The sequence below is a fragment of the Tachypleus tridentatus genome, chromosome 1, assembly GCF_004210375.1.
Source record: "Tachypleus tridentatus isolate NWPU-2018 chromosome 1, ASM421037v1, whole genome shotgun sequence".
In the NCBI taxonomy this organism is placed as follows: domain Eukaryota; kingdom Metazoa; phylum Arthropoda; class Merostomata; order Xiphosura; family Limulidae; genus Tachypleus; species Tachypleus tridentatus.
The window spans coordinates 55,678,519-55,691,413 of NC_134825.1; the positions used below are offsets into that span (position 1 = coordinate 55,678,519).

Here is a 12,895-nt window from a genome sequence, read left to right on the forward strand (position 1 = left end):
AATTTAAGTGTTCGCTATTAGTTCTACTCATGCCTAATAGAATATATACTTATTTAAAATAATATTTCCTTAACACATTAAGTTCGGACAAAGTTCTGAAAAGCCTCTCTCGTTAATGATAGGTTTCCGGCGGTCGATAATTTAAAACAGAACTACAATTCATTAAAACTTGATAAACAATCTAAGAAATGCATGAAAGGCATAAAAAGTAAACAAGTATGTTTATGCGTTTGTTGATGAAAAGATTAATGAAAAAACTTTAATTATAAGTATCAATTTATAATTAGGGAAATATAAATATATTATTAAATGACTGCAAAATAAATATCCGTAGAATATAACTGATCAAACGACATATTTATATCAGACGCCTGAGAGCTATGTGGCTTTGAGCAGGAACTGAAAGTAGAAGAAACGTATCTGAAGAACTATATGTCATATAAAACAGGTTTATATGAGTACGTCTCATTGCTGACAGTTCAGTTAACGAAAGATGATTTTTATCTTATTGTAATATTAATAGATATAATATTAACATAAGAGAAAATTTCAGCCTCTCTTGTGATATGGAAAAAATATTGAGAAAAAATCTTAGTTTTACTGGAGATAAAGAAAGAAATAACAATATTTTGAAAATTTTAGTTTTTCTGGGGATATAAAAGCAAAGAAAAATATTGAGAAAATTTCAGCTTCTTTAAGAGATTAAGTTCAGCTAAAGTTCGGAAAAACTTCCCTCATTAATGTCAGGTTTATAGTTTTTCTGGGGATTTAGAAACAACGAAAAATATGAATAAAATATCATTTTCTCTGCGGATATAGCAATAAAGAAAAATATTGAAAACGTCTAGCTTCTCGAAGGACATAGAAACAGAAAAATATTATGAAAATCTTAGCTTCACTGGGGATATAGAAACAAAAAATATTGTAGGTGGATATGTTTACACGAAAACCTTTTCTGCGCATAACTCATGTGCAGTGCGGTATAGTTTCAGTAAGTATGGCTTCAGTTGATGAAAATTCCCTTGTGTGCTTATTAATTTCCACAAGTATGATTTTTATATCTGAGTTACACACTTTTATAAAAAGTGTTTCCCGGAAAAGGCTTGTTTACACTTTTTTCTTCTACAAATTTAGATGGAGAACATTAGTTTCAGTCACGTGTTTTTGTTGCTTTTTTCATAATGTTCATTTATAAATGAACTCGTGATCTGAAGGTCAGAGTTCAAATCCCCATCACATAAAACATGCTCGCCTTTTTAGCTATAGAAGCGTTATAATGTGACGGTCAATCTCACTATTCGTTGGCAAAAGAGTAGCCCAAGAATTGGCGGTGAGTGGTCGGTACTAACTGCTTTTCCTCTAGTCTTACACTATTAAATTAGGGAGGGCTCGCCTAGATAGCCTTTGTGTAGCTTTGCGCGAATATCAAACAATAAGTTCTTGTTTTAAAAAGACTGTTTTACTTAAAGTGCAAAAACAAATAGCTTAATGTATGTATGAATTCGCTGGTGTTGCACCTGATGTTTTGTTCACAAAATGAATAGTTATATAATAATAACTTAACTATTATAAAATAATGTGTACTATACAAAAGAGCTACTGGTTCTGAAAATAATACTATTTTGTATAGTATATATACAGGTATATATACCTGTCTTGTATAGTATCGTATTTATTTACATTTTTACAAATGAAACAGTGATTTTGCCCTTGAAAAGTGTGGAAGCCATAATTCTTTCATAACTGCTCACTTGTGGTGCTAATTAGTTATCGTTTAAACGAAAACAACGTAAAATGTACTCGATTTTACTTTAATAACCCTAGAGGGTTATAAATTTTAAGTCGCCAAGGTTTTCTTATCCTTTGTTTCTTTCCCTTAACAAAGTTCAAAATAAGCATAACGTTTTGTTCAACTGAAAATAACTCAACAGATGAGTTATGCAAACGTTGCGAAACGACAACGTGTTACCTCATCAGACTTTTTTTTATGTGAAGTAACTGAAAATAAATCAACATAGGAGTTTTACGAACGTTGTGCAACGACAACGTGTTACCTCATCAGACTTGTTTACATGAAGGCTCCTGGCTCTAATTACCCCGTCTCGTTGTTGCAGTAGACAAACTTAAACTGATCGTAGTAGTGACGAATCAGAATCTGACTTTTCATAAGGGACGTTGAGTTATATATATACACTTCCCTATTTTTGTCTTCCTTTTCCAGGCAGGCTGCCAAATGCTGAAAGACATTGCATCTGGGTTGGCTGATCCATCGACAACATCCACTTACTTTTTCAGATAAACACTCCTGTAATGCATAGTGTACGTAGGTTGGCAGAACAACCAGAGAATATTTACCAAGTCTTTGTATCGCTATTTCGCGTGAAGTTATAAGGCTTGAAAAGGTCATTTTCTATCAGTCGCTAGGTTCTGTAAAACAAATAGACACGCTTATGTGACTTCTGTTTTGAGGATCAATGTCAATTTCACCTCGAGCTTCTGCCACTTGTTAACTTATCACACAAGCGTTTTTCAGTCTTGGAATCATGTCGCAACTGTAGAGAAAGTAATTTCTGGCAACCACATGGGCTTCGGCTCTTGGTAACCTGACCCACTTCGCCCCTCCTTCCCCCACTTCTCCCGCCACTCCGGTCCTTGGAGGTGGGAACTTATTCTGAGCTAAGATTTTAAAAAACCAAGATCTTGCCACACAGTATCAATCGTCTTATAGGAGTTCAAACTTACGTTAATATTTCGCACTTGACCACAAAGAAACCAGACATGCCAAGAGCATTTTTGATCCGCCGTCACAGTCCTGAATTGGACATTGAAGATATAAGTTGTACAAGAGGTAAGATACAATACTTTAAATACTTAAATCGTTGAATAGGACGCGTTATCTTAAAGGCACCAGATCTTAAAATATTCTTTAAATAATTCATTATATATACATGTTACTATAATGACATGACGAGTCTTTAGTAATTGTCGCCCAAAAGTTTTGAAGAAAAGTGATCTTATGATTACACTCTGAAATATTATATATAATTAGAATGGTTATTATAATAACAATGTTTTATAGAATAATAATGTGTCTACTTTTGAAAGTAATGTATAAAATAAAGAAACTTAATTTCCTTAAATCAGCATTTAATGTTCCAGATAATGGGAAAAGAAGACAAAATACGGGTTTTCGTTTGTTTGTTTGTTTGTTCGTTTTTGAATTTCACACAAAGCTACTCGAAAGCTATCTGTGCTAGCCGCCTCTAATTTAGCAGTGTAAGACTAGAGGGAAGACAACTAGTCATCATCACCCACCGCCAACTCTTAGGCTACCCTTTTACCAACAAATAGTGGGATTGACCGTGACATTATAACGCCTCCACGGCTGAAAGAGCGAGCATGTTTGGTGCGACCGGGTTTTTGCTGTAACGATTATTGCAAATAGTGTTCTGAATATAGTATAGGAACGGTAGTTTACTTTTATGTTAGACTGAATTGGCAGTTTCTATCAGCTGTTTTTCTTTAATATATAAATGTTTAGGCAATTATTACAATTTCCCAGTTCCTTTTGCCAACATAGACAAAATTTAATTTCTTCAGAGATTTGTATAAGCCAATGGTAAACCAAAAGCGATGTAACACTTAATATTAAGTACTAAGAACAGCTATAAAGATAACCGAGGTCTGTCCATTTGTAACTTATATGTATTCCCCACCAAAGTATTTCTATAGTTCCCAACCAATCAATCAACATGGAAAACTTCTTATGCTGTGATTCCCACAACAAGTCGAAATAAACAACTGTATTACATATGAGGCACCCAGTGAGTGTTAGTTATAATATGATCCAGGGTAACTAACTATTGCCAGCAACTACTTTATCATTTTGTTATGTCGTAAAAGGCAACCATCTGGTTGTTAGGAATAACATAGTTCGTTTTGTTGTGATTATATATGTTTAGCACATCTCATTATTTATTTATATTTTTATGATTCCAGGCAAAATGGATGCAAAATAAAGAAAAGAAATTATGATACTGAACAAGACTATAATACATATAAAAAAAATATTCTCGAATAAGTAGTAAAGATACAGGATACTTCATACATTGTTATCTCATTTAGCTTATATTATAGGATTTTTTTAGCTTTTCTAGTACCAGTAACAATTTAAAATAACTTAAATTGTTAACATCTCACGGTTAATTCAATGGATTGGAATTTATTTTATATGAATGTTAGCAAGTTGAACAGCAGAGAAACTAGTATATGTTATTAGTTTACATATACATATAACTTAGAAAAACATATACATTTCTTGCAAATGGTCCGGCATGGCCAAGCGTGTTAAGGCGTGCGCCTTGTAATCTGAGGGTCGCGGGTTCGCATCCCTGTCGCGCCAAACATGCTCGACCTTTCAGCCGTGGGAGCGTTATAATGTGACGGTCAATCCCACTATTCGTTGGTAAAAGAGTGGCTCAAGAGTTGGTGGTGGGTGGTGATGACTAGCTGCCTTCCGTCTAGTCTTACACTGATAAATTAGGGACGGCTAGCACAGATAGCTCTCGAGTAGCATTGTGCGAAATTCCAAAACAAATTCTTGCAAATACAGGGAAGAAAGTACTTCGTTGTGCTATTTAAACAAATATCATCGGTATGTTATGTTCAGTTTTATCACGTAAATAACACAACTCTTAAGGCGTAATTTTATTTTTTAAAGAACCGTTGAAGTCGGTCATCTGTTTTTATTCACATGTATCGAGTTTCCTCTGTTTTCATATGTATGATAGTAATTAAATTAAAGAAATTTTAATTTAACCATAGGTTTGTGTGATCTAAACATACAATTTATGTTATTTTTGTTGAGATTAATTCATCAATATAATGATTTTGTACGTTGTTAATTTATCTTTGATAAAATGTTCATTGTTACCTTTATTATTCATTAACCTACATATCAAGCTGACACTCAATTTGTGAGAGGGATTTTAACAGACAAAAAAATTAGGAGTAAAACTCTATGAATCTGCTGTTGGGCAATGTTTGATGACCAATTGGGCTGAAACTGTAAGAAATTCAAAAACAAATGTTTCTTATAAACGCACTTTGAAAATGCGGGAAACCATCTATCGCATTATTAAAAGGTTTAGATTAATTATTTTAATTACTGTGACCAATAGGGATGTAATCAAAACAGTATCACTTTACGACGGCTACTTCTCTCAGCCATTACTTATAAACTCTGTTTATACCAAAATTGAAAAAATCTAGACGAGGCACGTCATCTTGTTTCTGTCAGACCACGTGCGACAAGCGCGTGTCTTCTGCCAGTCTTTAAGCATTTCAATCGCCATTTAATGTTATTATTAGGAGTTGTAATGAAAACGTTTTTGGCGCAAGTTAAAATCATCATGAGCTAAATATAGTCTTATGCCAGTTCGTATCGTATTTTCCTTGTATATAGACAACATCCTTTCAGTACTAGAATAGCCATTTGATGAACTACTAAAACTACACTTACAGTATGTTTTATTCTACCCTGCGAGTAGTACCGTTCGCGAAACGACCTAAATACCTGTTCTAATCTTCCTACAGGTCACTGGCAAATCTCGAAGCGATTATATTTAAATTACCTTATTTAAGTTGAAGTTAGAGGAATATTCATTTTATAAGTTTAGTGCAAAATGTGCATATCCTTCAAGTTGATTAGACTCTATTAATTCTACACTTCTAACTTCGCATGCTAGAATATGGAAAATAAACGTCTGTGTGTTTGTATTTTTTATAGCAAAGCCACATCGGACTATCTGCTGTGTCCACCGAGGGGAATCGTACCCCTGATTTTAGCATTGTAAATCCGAAACTTACCGCTGTTCTAGTGGGTAACAAATACGCGTCCACTCTAGACATTATCTTCAAAAAGATATCACCGTTTCGTGGGGAAGTAGGACTTTACAATGTGACAGAACAGGAACTAGAAAAAGTAAATTAGAAGGATATCGGTGTAACAAATGACAAAAGAAAATAATATAAATAAAATACATATATGTAAATTTAAATGCTATGTTTCTTATTTTAATTGTAGTTAGTACTTGAGAACATATACTTATAAATATCACTTTTGAAATTAAACAAGCGCAAGGTTTAATATCGATTATTCCATTTCTTAACATCAAGTTGACGTCAGGTGTACAGGTTTAGTCGTGAGTCATCTAAATCGTCATTATGGTTAAACTGAATCACCTTCGTGGTTATTCTGTATCACTTTAATTTTGGAAATGACATGACGTGTACCGGAATATCATGCTTGACATATGTGTACAATCTATACATATATCACCTTTCAGACAGAAGCTGGCGTCGTGCGCGTGCACTAATAAAATTCTACGACCGTGACATAATTCATATTTTTGTTTTTCTTTTATTTAGGGGTTGATGTAGATAACTCTAAATAAAACTTGTTGTTTGTTTTTTGAATTTCGTGTAAAGCTACACCAGAGCTATCTGTGCTAGTCGTCCCTAATTTACCAGTGTAAGACTAGAGGGAAGGCAGCTAGTCATTACCACCTACCGCAAACACTTGGGCTACTCTTTTACCAACGAATAGTGAGATTGAACGTCACATTATAACGCCCCCACGGCTGAAAGGGCGAGCATGTTTGGCGCGACAGGGATGCGAACCCGCAACCCTCAGACACGCTTGGCCATGCCAGGCCCACTGTTGTTGTTGTTGTTTTGTAATTATTATTATATACATATTACAGACATTTGTTTATACGAGACTACTGGGATTCTTAGGGGCAAACACGCTATTCGAAAGAATGGGCAACAAAGATATTTTTGGAATTAATGAAAATAGAATAAAGATAACAACTAGAGAAAACAAAAACCTAAATATTAGTGATTCATTCAAGTATCAGCTCTTAACATGTAACCATATTTTACTGAAGTTTGTAAACAAATGAGTGAGGTATAAAGCCCTCCCCTGTGGTACAGCGATAAGTCTGTGGACTTACACTGCAAGAAAATTGATTTCGATATTCGTGGTGGGAAGAGGACGGGTAGTCCACTGTGTATCTTTATATTTAACTACAAACAATCAGTATAAATTAAATATAAACAAATACGATAAGTTTGTTACAAAATGGTTCATTTTGTTGGCTTAACTTTCCTATATCTTATTGACTAAAATACCGATATGTTTTGGGAATATTGACTATAATGATTTAAAATAACACTGGCGCCAGAGAAGTTCGGTGTGGTCGAGCGATGAGCAAGCACACTCCTAAGAAACGTTGTAGCGTTATTCGAGTGTGAGTGGATTGGTATTTTCCTTCTTTTTTTCGGCACAGTTTAATTTCTAACTATTTTCTTCTCTCCCACAGAGAACAGCCCAGAGAGAAGTGTCTCTACAGCAGAAGGGGATTCCTGCACTTATATCACGGAGGTGTCATTCCCCTTGAAGCCTGCTAGCCCCAAGTCCCCTGCCTGCCTCTCACGCCTCCCAGAGAACTTAGTAACTCTTCCGTTGATGACTTACTTCGGAGATGTGCAAAAGGAGCCGCTACGTTTAACAGTGGAGAGAAACCCCACTGCATGCCAGCGAGAACATAGTAATTTTAAAGTCACAGGGGGTGAGATAACAAAGCCCTTACAGGAGGTAATTCTTCAGGACCATCAAGTGGTTTCGAAAATAACGACGTGTGACAGTCATTCTTGTCCAGACTGTGGTAAGGTATACAGTACCACCAGCAACTTAGCTCGTCATAAACAGACCCATCGCAATGTTGCAGACAAAAAAGCTCGTAAGTGTCCACATTGTCAAAAAGTGTACGTGTCTATGCCGGCATTCAGTATGCACGTGCGCACTCATAGTCAGGGCTGTCAATGTCCATATTGCGGTAAGTGCTTTAGTCGACCATGGCTGCTCCAAGGCCATATCCGTACCCACACCGGAGAGAAGCCATTTTCATGCCCAATCTGCACCAAAGCATTCGCTGATAAGTCCAATCTGAGAGCCCACATTCAAACTCACTCCACCAATAAACCATACATATGCCAGCGATGTGGTAAAGCCTTCGCCCTCAAAAGTTATCTGTACAAACACGAGGAGTCCTCGTGCATGAGAATGAACCGACCGCACAAAACTAACGGTCGAGGAACCAACAGGAACTCTTGTCAAAAACTCTTACAAAGAGAGCAGCCCACAAGCACTTTTATTGAGTAGAGTATGCTACATCTCTGGAGCTTCTTCATATATTAGACATAAGACGGCGTCTCCAGGAGATTAATGGAACGGAGAATATTGGCACTGAAAAAAGAAATTAAAATCAACTCTTCCAGAGACATGACTAAGAAGTTGAAACATTCGTTAAGTTTTTCACTCTGATATGATTATTTTAATTTCGAAAGTAATTTATTCTTAATTTGATAATTTGTGAATTCACAAGTGCCAAGTTTATATAAAATAATCTACGACATCAGTTAAGTGTATATCAAACGTTTATCGTTGCTCAAACTGAACAGAGTTAAGGCAGAAGAAGTTACGTTAGATTTAACATTTTATATATATATTCTTACGAAAACAGATCTCATTTATATCCACCATCAATAAAAATTAATAACCGATTACTACAGTCATACAAAATAAATATATTTGCCCTAGTGACAGATATTTAGCTTTTAAAACATTTTCCATAATAACTATGAATATAAAAACTCAAATCTCGTTGACCTACAGAAGCTCCAATATTCATTCCAATAAAATCAGATCATGTCTAATGTTTTATAAAACTGATTACAAACCATCATTCCTAAACCTATTGTCAAGGAATACTAATTATACATGACAACATGATTTTTGTTTCCTTATATTTTCCAAGTTTAAACAGATAACTAAATAATTTAGTTTTAAAAGTAACTTGCTGGCGTTATAGAATCTCATTTTAGTGGATGATTGTACAATTATTGTCAATTATTTGAAGAAACCCAAATAAGGAAGAATTAAATATTTTTATCAACTGAAAAGGTTGTCAGTTAAATGTTAGCGTTTGTTAGCGTGTGTGTTTTCGCAAAAGAAATGATCGTTCCCAAAGCAAGAATCATAGATTGTTTCTGTTGTTTAAACTACATAACATACGCTTGTATAACTTATCAAAAATTAAATCAAACTGAGAGATATTTGCATAAATCTCCTTTTGGTAAGGACCAACAATATTTTTAATACGTGTTAATTAATTATCTATCGTACGTGTTTTCACGTAGTGTTGTGACAATTCTGAAAATTCAAACTTTTTAATAAGATGAACTTCTTAGTGTGTTGGACAAAGTAACAGCTGTTTTACAATTTTTAAGGTACTTTTATCGTGGTCGTACAGTTTTAAAATCGCTAATGTATCAACATGAATTTCATAAATATATTTTGACAGTTTGTGTTTGATTGAAGTTTTATACCTATAATTTGTGCTTAGTTATATGTGTGAGTTTGAAGCTTTTCTTCCACTAATTCCATTTTTATAATAATATTTTTATAATATAATGGATAGTGATGTGTCTTTTGATGATTTATGTACAAAATGATGTAATGTTTTTGAAGTACCCATCATCTTTTCGAATTACATCAACTAATGAAATTATTGTCAATACCAAATACTAGTAGGAAATATATTTTGTTTGTGTACATAGAAATATTGTTTTTGGAAAGAACAGTCGAAAGTAAATTGTTGTGAAATTGAGTTAATTGACAACACATCCTAAAGTAGTCTGGTTTATGTTAAACATGAAAACGTTGTGTTTCAAAACGAAGACATATGGTTAAAAAATGACATTCAGAAAGAATGAGTCCAGTGAAACAGGAATGATATCTCCACCAGAAAATCGTCTATTTAATCAACCAATCAATTTATAGAAAGTGAGCGAGAGAATTCAGAAAATAAATGTACATACCTCTTGTTTTGTTAATTTATTTATTTGTTTTCCAGCAACAATGAATATTTAAAACAGCAACAATGAATGTTTACAACAGTAACAATGAATATTTACAACACAGCAAAGGAGAGGCAGTTCAAAATATTTTTTTGTTGAATGATATTTAACTGAAGCTATTCAAGAGACATAAGAAATGGCTCATTTGTAAATATATAAAACCATTGACTTGAATTTGTGTAATTATTTCTGGAACCACGGTATAAACATTTTGTTAATAAATGAACCTCTACATCGAATCACTGTCCATGAAGGGGAAATACATAATTGATTTCACCATGTTAGCAGTACGACATAGATGGATGTAATTATTTCTGAAACCATGGTATAAATGAACTTTAAAAGGGAATCACTATCCACGAGGTGGAATTGCACGATTCATTTCACAATGTTGTCAGTATGACGTATTGTATATACAATAATTTGTGTTTTTGTAACACTTCAAATGTTCGGTAAATTTTCAGCCTTTCACAAATGCAGCTATTGCAGGATCTTCAACAAACTGATCTGTTTGTTTTCAGTTAATGAAATGAAAGTATATGTAGATAACCTAGGTAGTGTATAGTTCTCTAGTCTTATTTATTTATTTATTGTACGTCTTTATTTATTTATTTACTTTTATGCATAATGTTAATCATGTAGTCATAAAAATAAAAAAGGCTTCGAATATCATATATTGTAATTGTTGTGATCATTTATTAATAAAAGTATGTTTGGGATCGACAATTCATTTATTACTATAAATGATTTTAAGCCTTGGATAAAACAATTTATTATCGGGACAAAATCAAAAAATGAACTCTTGTAATTTGTAAATTTTATTACTATAAATGATTTTAAGCCTTGGATAAAACAATTTATTATCGGGACAAAATCAAAAAATGAACTCTTGTAATTTGTAAATTTTATTACTATAAATGATTTTAAGCCTTGGATAAAACAAATTATTATCGGGACAAAATAAGAAATGGACTCTTGTAATTTGTAAATTTGAAATTAAAGGTTAAATATTGAAGTCAGTGTTTTACTTCTACTAAAACCATTTTTACAACATAATTTGTAGGAGTTGAATGTTTTAAAGAAAGAGTAAAATTTGCTTTCATAATGACCGATGAAAATGTAATAAACTAATGTCCATAAAGTAATTCTTAAGACACTGAGACATAATATTTTTAATTGCCATACACGAAACGGTTAGATAAACAAAGTATATAAGTTTCAATGCCTAGTCTCTAGCTCTACTTGAAACTGCATCTAAGATGAAACTTCTCCGTGTGTCATGTTATGTTAATAGGTAATAACTTTGACAATTTTTCTTGCAAACCAATGAATACAGCCCGATGTAATTGTGGTTTCATTTGTACAATATTATGAACTCAAACCGTAATTCAACAATACGATTTTACTAAATCTTTCAGCTTACAAACAAACCTGTTGAACAAGTTTTCACTATCATAATTAAATCTTTTACATCATTCTGAACCTACTGCATTTGCAAAATTATCTCCTTGGTATGTAGTTTTAAAACTACATAAAAACTCATTTAAATACAGCCTCATTAGTACCTACGTTAAAACTGTTACTTAACAGCCAACCATCCTCTTAAACCTAAGTTTGATAATATTTGTAAATATAGTCACAAATAGTTATCGTAACATTTATTCATTATTTCTGGATGTTAATAATAACAAAATTGTTTTACATAGTTTAGAAACCTTACATAAAGCGAAAAGTGCTGTTTCGGTTTTCATCGATCAATTTATGTCTTTACCTGCGGACACCCTTTTACAAACCTTAGTATTGTTAAACTGCTATGATATTCATGCCACAATGAATCAGATAGAATATCTAATTTTAAAACCTTTTACAATTAAAATATCCCACAACATTCTCTATTTAAAACAACTTTATTACTTCGAAACGCCCTGGCATGGCCAAACGCGTAAGGCGTGCGACTCGTAATCCGAGGGTCGTGGGTTCGCGCCCGCATCGCGCCAAACATGCTCGCCCTCCCAGCCGTGGGGGCGTTATATTGTTACGGTCAATCCCACTATTCGTTGGTAAAAGCGTAGCCCAAGAGTTGGCGGTGGGTGGTGATGACTAGCTGCCTTCCCTCTAGTCTTACACTTCAAAATTAAGGACGGCTAGTACAGATAGCCCTCGAGTAGCTTTGTGCGAAATTCCAAAAAAAACCTGCTTCTAAACACACTGCATCTAAACATATTGGTAGTATCTAAGTGTGTGTGCGAGTTTTTTTATAGCAAAACTACAATGGGCTATCTGCTGAGTTCATGGAGAGGAATCAAACTCTTGATTTTAGCCCTTTAAATCTCTAGACTTACCGCTGTTACCAGCGGGGGACTGTTAGTATCTAACCTTTTTTTTTAAACTCTCGTAGAGATATGACTTGCATATTTTGTTTTTATTGAATTTTGTATACGACAAATTATTAATTTCAAATTCATTTATCTTAACTAAGAGATATATAGAATATTTAATTAGTTTCATGATCAAACTATTAATAACTATCTTAATTATCACCTTATACCTCACTGAATTGTAGTAGAAAGTACTACGATGTTTGATATAAATACATTATATAAAGTTATATATACAAATAAGAAATAAATTAAAACAAATATGGCGAGCGTGGTTCGAATCTGTGCGATACCACACAATTCTTTTTGTACTTTAAGCTTGGTGTGCGTTATAAGAATGACAGTTAATTCTTTAATGTGGATGGTAGAATCCTGTTGACTGACTGTCTTTTCTCTGATAGGTAGTTCAAAATTAAGAACAGGCTTAATAGTTTTGCCATAAACACAAATGTCTTGTTCTTTATTCTGTAATATGATAACTTCTCAGTTGCTTCGACTTTGTAGAATTTGAAATAAATCAGAACACTTTCTAA

General features: G+C 33.5%; 1 protein-coding gene across 1 annotated transcript; it reads left to right on the forward strand.

The window, feature by feature from the left end:
• The first annotated feature begins 2,245 nt into the window (after nucleotides 1–2,245).
• LOC143249265 (uncharacterized) lies at nucleotides 2,246–10,710 on the forward strand. The gene is made up of 2 exons (XM_076498794.1): nucleotides 2,246–2,848; nucleotides 7,386–10,710. The coding sequence occupies exons 1-2, from the start codon at nucleotides 2,779–2,781 to the stop codon at nucleotides 8,225–8,227; spliced, it is 912 nt and encodes a 303-aa protein (XP_076354909.1). The 5' UTR covers nucleotides 2,246–2,778; the 3' UTR covers nucleotides 8,228–10,710.
• Nucleotides 10,711–12,895: the final 2,185 nt, after the last annotated feature.